This window comes from Myotis yumanensis, unplaced genomic scaffold (genome assembly GCF_028538775.1).
Source record: "Myotis yumanensis isolate MYYU_CA2020_CCGP unplaced genomic scaffold, mMyoYum1.0.hap1 SCAF_3, whole genome shotgun sequence".
NCBI lineage: Eukaryota > Metazoa > Chordata > Mammalia > Chiroptera > Vespertilionidae > Myotis > Myotis yumanensis.
Genome location: NW_027223754.1, coordinates 158805949 through 158819603, shown reverse-complemented (window position 1 = coordinate 158819603; position 13655 = coordinate 158805949). Strand labels below are relative to the sequence as shown.

The 13655-nt window shown below is 47.0% G+C and overlaps 2 protein-coding genes across 3 annotated transcripts in view; both read right to left on the bottom strand.

Moving 5' to 3' along the window:
• Nucleotides 1-1117: 1117 nt before the first annotated feature.
• APOF (apolipoprotein F) lies at nucleotides 1118-7304 on the bottom strand. Of its 2 annotated transcripts, none has more exons than XM_070409980.1 (2): nucleotides 7220-7304; nucleotides 1118-2019 (listed from the first exon to the last, which is right to left on the bottom strand). In XM_070409980.1, the coding sequence occupies exon 2, from the start codon at nucleotides 2000-2002 to the stop codon at nucleotides 1217-1219; it is 786 nt and encodes a 261-aa protein (XP_070266081.1). In that variant the 5' UTR covers nucleotides 2003-2019; nucleotides 7220-7304; the 3' UTR covers nucleotides 1118-1216. The 2 variants fall into 2 exon arrangements, with proteins under 2 accessions (XP_070266081.1, XP_070266082.1); XM_070409981.1 differs by lacking the exon at nucleotides 7220-7304 and adding an exon at nucleotides 3964-4005.
• TIMELESS (timeless circadian regulator) overlaps nucleotides 6682-13655 on the bottom strand; it is a 34799-nt gene continuing 27825 nt past the window's right edge. The window contains exons 16-29 of the mRNA XM_070409978.1: nucleotides 11965-12062; nucleotides 11750-11882; nucleotides 11451-11652; nucleotides 11050-11195; nucleotides 10373-10458; nucleotides 10172-10286; nucleotides 10000-10082; nucleotides 9623-9765; nucleotides 9264-9444; nucleotides 9108-9176; nucleotides 8874-8992; nucleotides 7897-8122; nucleotides 7465-7569; nucleotides 6682-7336 (exon numbers count right to left, since the gene is read on the bottom strand). Of these exons, the coding sequence (XP_070266079.1) occupies nucleotides 7263-7336; nucleotides 7465-7569; nucleotides 7897-8122; nucleotides 8874-8992; nucleotides 9108-9176; nucleotides 9264-9444; nucleotides 9623-9765; nucleotides 10000-10082; nucleotides 10172-10286; nucleotides 10373-10458; nucleotides 11050-11195; nucleotides 11451-11652; nucleotides 11750-11882; nucleotides 11965-12062 (1780 nt within the window). The 3' untranslated portion in view covers nucleotides 6682-7262. The remainder of the gene's footprint in view (nucleotides 7337-7464; nucleotides 7570-7896; nucleotides 8123-8873; nucleotides 8993-9107; nucleotides 9177-9263; nucleotides 9445-9622; nucleotides 9766-9999; nucleotides 10083-10171; nucleotides 10287-10372; nucleotides 10459-11049; nucleotides 11196-11450; nucleotides 11653-11749; nucleotides 11883-11964; nucleotides 12063-13655) is intronic.

Genomic DNA, 13655 nt, shown 5'->3' with positions numbered 1-13655 from the left:
TTAAAAAAATATATATTTTTTATTTTTTACAGAGAGGAAGGGAGAGGGATAGAGAGTTAGGAACATCGATGAGAGAGAGAGAGACATCGATCAGCTGCCTCCTGCACACCCCCTACTGGGGATGTGCCTGCAACCAAGGTACATGCCCTTGACCGGAATCGAACCTGGACCCTTCAGTCCACAGGCCGACGCTCTATCCACTGAGCCAAACCGGTCAGGGCATCATCATCCCCCTCTTTAGAAATTTTAATAACTGAGCTTGTAGAAAGAAGTTATTAGTTAGTGACCATCGAGGCTCAAACAAGTGGAGCCTGGATTAAAAACCAAACCCTCTGCCTCCAAACCCCAAACTTTAAAACTCCTACATTTTGTAGCACTGCCTTCCTCCCCCGTAACAAATCAGAAATTTGGATTCTGCACACAGCTTATCATGTTACAGAGAGCCGGAATAAATCAAGCATGCTCAGAGAGTTTGGAGTTACACTTTATTCACCGCGGTGGGCTTAGAGAAAATGAATTCAAATTCTAAGCAGAGCTACAAGCAGAACTTCCCTTTTTATGAAAGAGCCAGCCCTCTGTGTGCTTAGTGGTTATCTCGCTGGTAGCCTTGAAAACTACACAGTTCTATCCAATTAAAAAATGCACCTGGCGTGGCATTGAGAGTATGGGTGTATCTAGTCTCTGGCCTACAAGGTCAGACAGCTAAGTTTATCTTCCTCATTATTCAAGCAGGCTAAAGCAGGTTAGAAAGAAAAGTTATTATTTTTTTTAGAATAAGAGGCCGTCTAAAAGAATAGTAGAGAATTCCAAACAGTAGTTTTACAAAATAGGGGTTAGTCTTCTCAGTCAGAATACTAGATTTATTTATTCTGTGTTTATCACCTTTTATATTCCAAAACTCTCATTCTCAGGATCATATTCATAGTCCTGGAATAAGGGCCACTCCCAGTAAGGAGCTGAATTCGCTCTGACACCAAAGCGGCCACCATAGAGGTGCTGCCCAAGCCCTCTTTGCTAGTCTCTGGAGGAGAGTTGTTTGCCTCTTTTTTTAAAAAATATATTTTTATTGATTTCAGAGAGGAAGGGAGAGGGAAAGAGAGAATCATTGATTGACTGCCTCCTGCACGCTCCACACTGGCGATTGAGCCGAGCCTGCAATCCGGGCATATGCCCTGGCCAGAATCGAACTGCAATCTCCTGGTTCATAGGTCGCTGCTCAACCAATGACCCACATAGGCCGGGCTGCCTCATTCTCATGGTAATTCTCGATCAACTGTTCAACCCCAGCCTTCACTGCAGGTTTAAGTGCAGTGCTGATCATTAGTCCCATGGGACTCCCTCCCAGTCCAACCATGGTCATTAAAAGGTCATAACCCAGGTCTATGATCCCATCTTGGCCTCGTTCCTTGGCCTTGTCCAAACAGTCCTGAGTAGCATAATACAAAGCTGTGCCCAAGTTGTAGTAGGTTTTCACTATTGGCAACCACTGGACTATACTGTGCACATTCTGCTCCTGTTCAAAATCGCAGTCCTGGATGGTGGAGCGTCGGGCCCTTTCTGGGCCTAGCTGTCCCCTGGCCAACAGCTGCAGGGCAGAGGCCAGGGCATCCACTGATACTCCCCTCTCTGTGTTTCTGCCTTTCTCCAGCCGTTGAAGATGTCGGGTGAGGATCTGTGTAGCATGTATACCCCCCTGGCGGTAGAGCTGAAGCTGCAGGGCCTGTGCATCAGCATGGCAGCCAGCTTCCTTCAGGGCCATCATCAGTGATAGGCCTACCAGAAACTTGGGTAGAGGGGCCATATGGGCAAAGCCAGGCAGGGACTTTGGGAGCAGGGTCTGGCAAGGCAAGGGGCCTGAGGAGGGTGGCCAGGACTCCAAGGATGAGGGAAGGTGCATCAGGATATTTGTCTGGTTTCCATATGAAATGGCATCCACAGGGTGCAGCAGGAGGAAGCAACAAAGCAGCAGCTCCAGCGGTATGATGAGTCTGAAGCCATGCATGTCTGGGCCAGCGTACACTGGAGAGGGGAAAAACCAGAAACATAGCTCCCCTGAGATGTCGTCTGTAAGTTCCCAGGACTCAGGGCATACCTCCTCCAACTACTTTAAGCTTCTGTTCTTTTTAGGCTAAGGCCTAGGAAACAGGAAATGCAACTCAGTTGTTTGCACTTGGCCTTCTCTATCTCTAGGTTATCAGGGATTTCCTCTGCTTTATTTCCACCCATTCATAGGGGGCCCCCAAATTACTTCAGTCCAGGCACTGAGAAGTGAGACTACCTCGACAGGTGGCTAGCTGCTTGATTCAGTGCTGCCCACTTCTCTGTCCCATGAATAATGGACATATTTGCTATGCCCTATGATCAGTAAGAGATGTAATCTCTGCAAATATTTGTCCATTGGTACTGGTGCTCAGACCTTGCCCCTTGTTGCACACTGGACCTCAATACCTAAGACTTTGTTCTTTTGCATTTTCTTTCTTTTTTAAACTTTTTTTTTTAAAAAAATATTATATATTTTTATTGATTTCAGAGAGGAAGGGAGAGGGAGAGAGCGAGATAGAAACATCAATGATGAAAGAGAGTCATTGACTGGCTGCCTCCTGCACACCCCATATTGCAGATTGAGCCCGCAACCCGGGCATGTGCCCTTGACCAGAATCAAACCCGGGACCTTTCAGTCCACAGGCCAACGCTCTATCTATTAAGCCAAACCGGCTGGGGCTTTGGCATTTTCTACAGTTCCCTGCCATGTTCCCACTCTAGCGCATGAGAGACACCAGGAGACCCAGAATCAGAAATTAGATATATATCTACTATTTGCTCTCTTTAAAATTTCTCTTTTCAGTTTAAAAATTCAATTAACAAGCTACAACAGCATCTAGTTGAGGTTTTGGTATAAGGTAAATGAATGAGAAAAGGTTAAAGTACCATTCATGCTTAAAACACATTATATGCCCAGTATAGGCTAGCTGAAAGAAAGGAGGAAATGGATTAATAGAGACTCAGAGCTAGCTACTAAATGGAGAGGGGCAAGGCTAATAACACCCACACATGTGTGTTAGCTTTGGGATAAAGAGAATACTTTTGTCCTAACTGCTCTCCAAAACTTCTAACTCCTTACCATATGCCTATCCCATCCTTGAACACGGTTCTGGTAAAGGAGACTTATCACCGAGTGGCACTGAATATCTGAAGTAAACCTGGACAAACGCTGGAATCAATTTCCCCACAAAGCACCTCAGAATAACTGAACATTTGATAAATTACATTGTCATCATCCAGAGACACTAAGAGGCTCTTCTTAACTTGGGGCAAACTCAATTACCAGTTGAACTGCTAGACCAGCCATCCCAGTGGGTGTAGTTAATACATTCCTCAGGGTGATAATCTGAGTGTTGGATTTCTCCCCACAGAATGACCTTACTATTGCCAATGCCTTCTTCCCCATTGTGCTTTTTACTCTCACGAATGAGGGTTTCAGCGGTCCTTTCCTTTCACACTAACAAGCTGAAGCTGCAGAGTGTGGGCCTCAGTTGGGCAGCCAGCCTCCTCCTGGGCCACCTCCAGAACCAAGTGGATAGGTACATAGGCAGAGGGGCTAAGGAGAGCGGCTGTGTCCAAGAGATCCTGGCAGGTCTTGGGATCTGGTTAGAGAGCATGTTAGAAGGATGCCCAGGTTCTGTGAGACACAGCTGGGAGGTCAGAGCCCCTTTCTGGACATTTCTTAGAAAGGCAGCCGCTGGGGATAGCGAGATACAGCAAAGAAGCAGCACCGCCTGAATCATGGTGGGTCAGAAGAAAAAGCCCTGCTGGAAAGAAGCGATGGCCAGGTTGGGAAGTAGGTAAAGGCTTAAGATGAAAAGACACCAAGACTGGTCAGAGCTAGGAAGTCTTAGCCCTTGGAAACTTGTTATCCTAAACATAGCGTCACCCCCGCTCGCCCAGGCTTTGAATGATCCTCACCTGCTCACGAAAGAAATAAGCCAGAGGAACAAGAGATCATCCAAGCACGTCCTTTGCCTCGGTGCTTCCCTAAATGGAATGGTTTTCTACATCTCACTTTCTCTTTCACCCCAGCCAAAAATGATGACTCCTCTGAAAACACTGAGGACGTAACATTAACAAATATTTATCCTCCGCTTCAGGCTCAGGCTCGGTCCTCCTCACCTTTGCCCCATGCTGACCAACAGGCCTTCCCCTTGGTGGTTATTGCTTTTCCTGACCCCCATCTCTGCAGACCCAAACCTGGAGCAGGAAAAATTCCTCTGTATCTTCTGGGGAAGCAAGGAGGTGAAAGGCAGCTTTGCCAATGATTTCTGGGGAGGAGATGCCAAAACAGTTCTTTTTCAATGGATTTATCAGGTACAGGAAGGGGAAAATAGAACCTACTAGCAAGTCAGATAAAATCAGAGCTGTTTTTCCGTTTTTACCTTCTTAATTCCAATGCAATACCCTAATGAGACACATTCATTATCACAATAGTATCTCTTTCTAAGCCTGCATTAAACCATAGGAATTAGGGCTTCATTTCTCATCTAGGGGTTTAGATGAGAAACTGCAGCCTGGAAAATAGGGAATGATGGCATATGGTGCCTCCTAAAACTGGTACAAAAGTATACACATCATTGTGCCATAAAGGTTCCTTTCTGGTGCTATAACCTGCTACTGGCAGACAGCCAAAGGTGTCCTGGGTCCCTTCTCCCATGTTACTCACTCCTCTCAGCCCCAGGAAGGGGCCCATAACAACCAAAAAGAAATCAGAAAGAGAAAAGAAAAAGTTTCTAGGACCTAGCCAGGTAGCTCAGTTGATTAGAGCGCCATCCCGATACACCAAGGTTGAGGGTTTGATACCCGGTCAGGGCACATACAAAAAACCAAACAAACAATGAAGGCATACATAAGTGGAACAACAAATTGATGTTTCTCTAAAAATAAATAAATAGTAAAAAATATAATAATAACAACTTTAAAAAGATTTCTAGAGGAGTAAGTCTTCAGGGAACTATACACTCCTAAAACTGGGAGAAGAAACTGGATGTAGAGGCATCTGACACTGTTGCCTGAAAATCCTGGATCCTTCAAATTCTCCCATTTCTTTTTTATTTTCATATAGTCATATTTTTCACATTTTTAATTTTTAAAAAGATTTTTAATTGTCTCAAGTTTAACATGTTTCCTTTTTCCCCAATTGATCCCCCGTCCCCCCGCAGCCATTCCCACCCCGGGCAAGCCCCCACCGCCCCAGTGTCTGTGTCCACTGGTTATGCTAATATGAATCCTCCCATTTCTGACTTGAGTTTACCATCCATAAATGGGCCCATCTCTACCTTCAGTTCATTAGTCAGTGTCCTCATCCTCAATACGAAAATGCCATTTTGTTGAAATTCTGTGAATTTCAAGCTCTAGTGCCTTGGAAACCACAGGGGAGAGAGAGTGACTGTGTAAATATGGCAGGGGGAGAGAAAGTGGTGGTGAGTTTGTCTCCAAGACGGAGGAGAGGAATGACAGAGGGCTGAAGACAAACGCATGTCCCCCCACTTAGACTTCTCACCTTTGCTCCTGCCCTCATCTTCCACCTGTTCTTCATCAAATCCCACTAGCTGTCACTTCTTGGGTGCTTCGGTTTTTAGGGGTTTTATTTTTTCAATTACTGTTGACATTCATATTGTATTAGTTTCAGTGTACAGCATAGTGGTTAGACATTACGTAACTTACAAAGTGATGCCCGATAAGTTTAGTGCCCGCCTGGCACCACACGTAATTACATTACTGACCGACTATATTCTCTATGCTGTACTTTACACCCCATGACTATTTCGTAACTGCCAATTTGTACCTCTTAATCCCTTCACCTTTTTCACCCAGTCCCCCAATCCTCCTCCCACCTGGCAACCATCAGTTTGTTCTCTGTATCCATGAGTTTATCTCGGTTTCATTTGTTCGTTTATGGGTCTTATTGTAATTAATGGCATTTATTTTTTAGAGTAGTTTTAGGTTTATAGAAAAATTGAGCAGGAAGTATAGACTGTCCCCCAAATAATCCCTCTCCACCAACCTGTTTCCCCTATTAACATCTTACATTGCTGTGATACATTTGTTGCAATTATTTTAAATTTTTATTATTTATTTTATTATGTATTATTAACTATTATTACCTAAATACATAATTTACATTAGGGTTCACATGTTTAATTCAATACCAAACATATTCATTTATCTTTAGAGGTTGTCGGAAGAAAAAAAACCTAAGTCAGAGAAACAAGACAGCCCAAATGTATCCTTTCCCGAGGGCTCTCCCTGATCTGAATGGCTATTTTCTGAATCTCACCTTTACCTTACCTCACCTGGAAACACAAGCGAGCCAGAAAGCTGACAGTTTCCAAGAACAGGGAAAGACGTGACAATTGCCGTATTTACCCACTTCTTGCCTAGACTTTGTCTTCCCCTCTGCCCCGTGCTGACAAACTAGCTTTTTCTCCCTTTGCAGCTCCCGTTTCTTCCTCCTGCAAACTCTTGTCACCCTAAAGATTTATCCTAGAGAAAGGACCTTGAGATGAGAGTATTTTTCTGTGTCTTCTGTAGGGAAAGCAAGAGAAAATGGAAGGTTGATGGTTTGTTTTAACCTTAATAGTTAAAAGTTCTCCCAAGAGCACAGCAGGGTACTTAGACGGATTAGAAGTCAGATCAACATTGGCAACTTTTAATTTTACATGGTTAACTCAATACCAAACACCAACCAAACATATTCAACATCTGGGGAGACTACATCCCAGCCCTACCTCAACTGTAGGAATTAGGCTCAATCTGGTGTCTAGGCTGAGATCATAGGGAAGAAAATGAAGATGGGAGCATCTGGTGCTTTTTAAGTGGTGCAGTACCCCTACCCATCATGTCACAGAGCTCCCCGCCTGGTGCCATGACCCACCTCCAGCAGAAAGCCAAAAGGAACAGACCAGTAAGAGAGGTCCAGGTACCGTCTAGGTTTCACTCACTCCTTCCGTTTGCTACGGGGCACTAATAGCCCAAAGAATGGTTCCTGGAAGGAGCCGAGTAAGGGAGCGACCGAGGCAGACGGATAAAACAGGGAGAAACCAGAATGACCGTGGTCTGAACTGCCTGGACCCCAAATCCATGGCGAAGCCCAGGACTATACTGCTTCTGTCCAGCAAGAGGAGTTCCTGGGTCCTGCATGACCTTTCTAATTCTGATTTAAACTCACCACCTAAACACAGGCCTATCTCTACCCTTAGGCTTCTGGCTCTTCAGTCGCTTTCATCTTCATCCTCAATATGAAACCGTTTCTTCTTTTGGATTCCTGGAGCTCCCAGCTCCGGTGCTGTAAGAATGACAGGAGTGAGAAGAGAGGAACTATCTAACACGTTAAAGGGGAAGGAGGGGATAGTGTTCATCTTCAGGACTGAAGAGTGCCAACATCAGGGAAAGAGCAGGCCCCAGACTCCCTACCTTTGCTCCCGCCCTCATCTTCCTCCTGTTCCTCATCGCTGTCCAGCAGTTGTCGCTTCTTGGGTGCCACTTTCGGCTGCTCTTTGACACCAGCGATCTCTGCCTCTGAAATGACCATAAGAAGCATAAGATGAGGGAATGGGCCCTCATACTATCAGAATACTCTACCAGCCTCTAGACCAGCGGTTCTCAGCCTGTGGGTGGCGACCCCTTTGGGTCTAAGACCATCGGAAAACACATATATAATTACATATTGTTTTTGTGATTAATCGCTACACTTTAATTATGTTCAATTTGTAACAATGAAATTGGGGGTCACCACAACATGAGGAACTGTATTAAAGGGTGGTGGCATTAGGAAGGTTGAGAACCACTGCCTAGATCAACATGGCGGCCGCACAGTGAGTCCTCAATAGGCAGCCCTGCTATTACCCGCTGGGGACGCCAGGCCGGCTTTCTTTTTCCGGGCTAACAGGAGGGCCCTCAGGGCTTGTGCTCGGCCTTCCTTCTGGTGCTCTTCCTCGGGGGCTTGCTCTCCAGGGACTTTCGGGTCTAGCCCTGGCCGAAGCGTTCCCTCTTCCTCTGCGTGACTCAAAGAAGCTGCTACCCTCCGGAGCTGGGTAGGACTCAGCTTGGCTGGAATTCGCCAGAAGGTTTCCTATAAGGACAAAGGAGTTGAAAATAAGAGACTTTAATATTATTCACTGAGTAACTATGAACCTGCACTGGTGAAGATCCACAACGGTTATGAACGTACTGCTTATTCACCCAATATATCCCCAACGTCTAGCATGCTGTCTGCTACATTAAGAAGTTGTCAGTAATACAGTTGTTAATTGAATACATGAATCCTGGGGGGTCTAAAAAGGTGAATCAGATATGATCCCTCCCTCAAGGAACTTACAATCTAATGGGAGGAAAAAAAAAATCAATGTGGTCTAACACCACAGGGTTGGGGCTGTATCAAGGAAATGAACAAATCTCAGTGGCCAAAGTGATTACTTTTGCATCAGGGATAGAAAGTGAGAGAGACTGCTTCTCTGGGGAGGTGACGACTGAACTGACTCTTCAAGTTTGGGTGTGTTGGAGCTTCCAGGAGAGGGGCTGGCATGATCAAGTGTTCAGAGTATGAAAAAGCCTACTATGTGGAGGATCGAAAGTAGTCCAGGATGACTATGGAGTAAGGTAGGTATGTGAGTGGTGTGGCCGTGAAGCTACAAAAATTGACCAAATCTATATCTTAGAAAGATAACTAAGGGGGCAGCGTGGAATACGGACTTAGTGGAAGAAGAAACTGGAGAGGAAGACTAGCAGAACAGCTGCTGCAGAGTCTCGGTCAGCAAAATGAGGAGGTGTATTTTGAAACAGCACCAACACAACTTGGCTGCCACTGTGACTGGTGCATTTACCTGCTCAGAGGCAGGAGGCCGAACCCCTAGCTTGCGCAACAGCTGCTGAAACTGCTCATTTTCCATTGCTTCCTCATTTTCTTCTGTCAGCGGCACCAACGGAACTGCCTGGGAGCAGCCTAGAAGGGGGTCCATAGTCATACGGTAAAGATGTGAAGAAAGACCTGGTCCTCTCTCCCAGACCAGCTGCTTCCAAAGCCCCAGCCCCGCTGAAACCATCATTTACCCACTCACCATCCTCCTCCCGGTCGTTTGCTGCTTGGACCAGGCAGTTCTGGAGCCACAGGAGAGGAGCAGAAAAGCCTACGGGAAAGAGGAGAACTTAACCTCGGCCCACGTGCGGAAACCTCCCCCTCCACTCGGGACTCCTCGCCCAGCCCAAGCCCTCACCTTCCTGACGCAGGCTTTGCCCAAGGTTTCCCGTTGACAGGACTGAGCTCCCCGGGGGGGTTTGTTCTGCTTCTGAGCACTCCTCCTTCTCCTCATCCTCTTCACTATCTTCCTCTGACAGGTTTTCCTCTTCTTCCAGATCTTCCTGGCAAAAATCTTTGGGGGACTCCGCTCCATTAGGCTAAAATTCAATGGGGGTGGGAAATGAAAGGGACAAGGTGAGGAACTGAGTGGAGTCCTTTGGTTCCGGGTGGACCCAGTCAGAACAGCCCGAAGCAGGAAGATCCTGGGCGGGCTACCTCTACGGAGCACTCAGGGGGAGTGGTCCCACGCCAGCAGAGCCAGGGGTAGATGATTACCGAGCCCGAAGGTGCCGACTTCTTCCGGCGTTTCTTGTATAGCTCCCGCCGCTCAGCCACCAGCCCCAGAGCCAGCAGCTTATCCACTATTCGGGCCCGTGAGCGTTTGGCTGTGATATTCTTCATGATATGACCCAGGACATCTATAAAGAAGGAAGTGTGAACACTCAAGAGCAGCAGAAGGAAGAGAAATAAAGGCAATCAGAGGAAAGAGGCTAGCTTGATTCACTCAAAGATGATACCACAAGTATAGTGAGTGGGCAGAAGGGACGGGACAAGCCTTACTGGGGAACAGGAGGCAGGGGACGACGACGACGACGGGACATGGACAGCGTGGCTCTCCTCTCAGAGGTTCCCTGAACTCCTACCTCACTTACCATCTGAGGCCTGGAACTCCTCAAAAAGCCGCTGCAGCTCCAGCTCCTGATCTTCTGTCCACAGTACGATGTGGGTTCCTTTCCTGTTGAGGAAGGTGTCGGTGGAAAAGGCGGCTGAGGCAGCGAACAGAGGATTCCCCATCTCAGTTCCCTCCAGAACATGTGCCTCTACCTTTGAAAGTCCTTGACGCTGTCAGCCAGTCCCAGCCGCACCAGATGGTGGATGACCTGCTTACGCGTTCGAGGAGTTCTCAGGTGAGCCAATATGGTGTCTACCACATCCTGACCTGAGGTGGAGGGGTGAGGCAGTAAGGAGGGGTCCGGAGCTCATGCTGCCCTCCTCATACACTCTTCAGATCTCAAGGCCTCATACCTTCCACATCCTTATGGGCAAGGTACAGTTCCTGAAGCTGGGCCTCCTCCTCTGGGCTCCACGCAGGAGGCTTACGACCAGAAGATCTAAATGGGGAACGGAGAGGGGAAGCTTGTAGGCTATGGGCCCAAAAGAGGAGACCAAGGGTCTTCTCTGGTTAGTTCTAAAAGGAACAGACAGACAACACAGGTACCTCAACGGAGCCAGCCAGCAGAGGCCTACGATGTGCTTCCTTCCCCCACTCTCATCCCACTTAACCCAAAAGTCACACTAAGAGATTTTCCAGGTTGGGCCTATGGAACCTGACACTGCAGGGACCAAGAGCATTATGGGAAAAAGAAAGAAGTGTGCAAGGAGGGGAGCTGAGACACTAAGGGAAAGAGGCCAAACATTTCTATGGATCCTCATGATTCGCCAGCACATTCTAGGCTCTCCCTGGGGCCACCCCCTCCCCCTCCCCCGAGAAGCTCTGGAGGAGAAGGACACTAGAGTAGGCAGGAGACTTAGGCTCCGGTCCCATTCTTCTCTTGGGCGACCTGTGGTAAAGCACTTCGCCTGCAGGGCCTGTTTTCTCAGCTACACAAGGGAAACGGTTGCACTAACTGATGCGCACGCTCTTCCAGCTTTGACACTCGGTGACTGTGTCACCCACCCCTACAGCCCATCCTGGAGCTCACCCGCCGTCCAGGGAGCCATAGCCCTCGGTCATCTCTCGAACCACGGAAGTGTTCTTCCAGAACAGCAGCTCCACAAAGGCTTTCTGGTTGACTGCAGCCAAGGCAAAGAACTTGCCCAGGATGTATTTTGCAAAAGTCACTAGCTCCTGTGGGAGAGGGAGGCTGCTGTGAGGCCTCTCGCCTCAATGTAAACACAGTCAGGCCCTCTTAAGTATTTTCTCGACACCTGTTCCCAGCTGCCCCTCCTCACTCAGACTCTCTTCTATCTCTCCCCACCGAGCTCCCTCCACCAGACTGCCTACTTCCTCACCGTCCTCTCATCTCTCAGCCCTCGCCCCCTCTCAGTGCCACCCCAGGACTCCCCTAAGCCTCCAGACCCCCATTCCTTCGTATCCCCTCACTCTGTAGGCCCCAGCGGCAGGGTCACTCAGTAGACGATTAAAGAGGCAGAAGAGTGAGAGCTGGAAAAGAAGGGCTTCCATTTTGAGGTCGTGGGCCAGCCGGTGCAGCATCTTGACGATGCAGTGGTTAGTGTGGGCACTGTTCTGCTTGTAGCTCCGCAGCAGCAGCACGTAGGCTCGGACGACAGTTGAGCTGGCAAAGCTGCACCAAGAGAGGGAAGGAGAGGGTGTCGGCATAAGACACCGCTCACAGCCCCACGCTCTCCCCCCTGGGGCCACTCGGTCCTCTCGGCCCGCACCGTTTCAGGTAGTCCAGAAAATTAAATTCTTTCTCCGACACCTGGACCGCTTGCAGTTCTTCCTCCTCCTCCTCCTCCTCCTCCTCTCCTTCCTCTTCCTCCTCTGCCCCTCGTTCCTCTGGCCCCCGCTGCCCTATAGGAAGAGAGACGATTGCTGGGTCTCTGGTGCTAGAGAGAGCTAGAAGCGGGGAGATGTGAAGGGGATGGAGACTCACGGGGGAGCGGGGCACAGAGGATTTGTTTCAGCAGCTGGACCTCTTCCTCTGGGGAAATGTCTTGAGAGCCAAACACATCTCCTTCTGGCCACACCTCTCTGGAACACAGAGAGAAAAAAAGGCTTTAACCAGAGGGGATCTGAGTTATAATTTGAAGTGGGAGAAGGAATTTAGACTTATTTGTCAGTTGGAAAGAGAATGCAAACTATTATCTCAAAGAAGCAACAAAGACTCTAGGGAAACTTTTTCTCATAAGCCACAGTGCAATGAAATCACATAAGAACAAATGCAGCCCTCGCTGATTTGGTTCAGTGGATAGAGCGTTGACTCGCAGACTGAAAGGTCCCAGATTCGATTCTGGTCAAGAGCACATACCTTAGTTGCAGGCTTGATCTCTGGCCTGCCCTGGTTAGGGTATGTGCGGGGAGGCAACCAATCGATGTGTGTCTCTCACATCGATGTTTCTCTCTCTCTGTCTCCCTCCCTCCCTTCCACTCTCTCTAAAAATCATGGAAAAATATCCTCCAGTGAGGAATAACAAAACAAAACAAAAAAGAACAAATGCAAACAATCTAAATGTTTGACACATGGTTAAACGGATGTACATACGCACACAATGATGTTTTAAATCCATTTTTAGATGCTCACCCAAGAATATGTTTGGGTTGTTTTTTTTAATTGATTTTAGAGAGAGGAAGGGAGAGAGAAAGAAACATTGACTGGTTGCCTCCCATTCGTACCCCAAGCAGGGATCAAACCCAAAACCCAGGTATGTGCCCTGACCGGGAATCGAACCCGCAACCTTGTGATGTACAGGATGACACTCCAACCAAGCCACCCAGCTAAAGCAATAATGGTGTTTTAAAGCCATTAACAATTATAGAAATGTATCCGATGAGAAATGATGCTCACGATATACTGATAAATGAAAAAAATACTATATATCAGTATGTGCAATATTTAATTTTTTTAAAAGAAGTTGTAGATGATATGTCTACATCTAACACAGAGGGAAAAACTCTGGATGGTAACTCATCAAAATGTTAATGATAGATTTGGAATATGAGGAAACAAAAATTACCCTGCCAGGAGAGCAAAAAAAAAAATAACACATCCAAAAATATGAAGATAGGGTAAGAAGCCTCTGTGACAACTTCAAGGGTACCAACATTCGCATTATGGGGATGCCAGAAGGAGAAGAGAGAGAGCAAGGTATTGAAAATCTATTTGAAGAAATAATGACAGAAACCTTCCCCTACCTGGTGAAAGAAATAGACTTAGAAGTCCAGGAAGCACAGAGAGTCCCAAACAAGAGGAACCCAAAGTGGCCCATACCAAGACACATCATATTTAAAATGCCAAAGGTTAAAGACAAAGAGAGAATCTTAAAAACAGCAAGAGAAAAGTAGTTAGTAAGAAGAAAAAAAAGATAAAAAATATGAACAATAAAATGGCAATAAATACATGTCTATCAACAATTGAATCTAAAAATCAAAATAAAAGCACAAGGAATCTAATGAACAAAATAAACTGATGAATAAAATAGAAAATAGAGGCATGGAAACATGGAACAGGCTGCTGAATCTCAGAGGGAAGGGGGAGGGAGGAGCGGGAAGAGGTTAACCAAAGAACTTATATGCATATATGCATTACCTATGGACACAGACAACAGAGTGGTAAAGGCCTGGGGC

What these genes read in the sequence shown, in the direction of transcription:
- APOF (XM_070409980.1), bottom strand. Translation starts at nt 2,002, where the DNA reads ATGCATGGCTTCAGACTCATCATACCGCTGGAGCTGCTGCTTTGTTGC.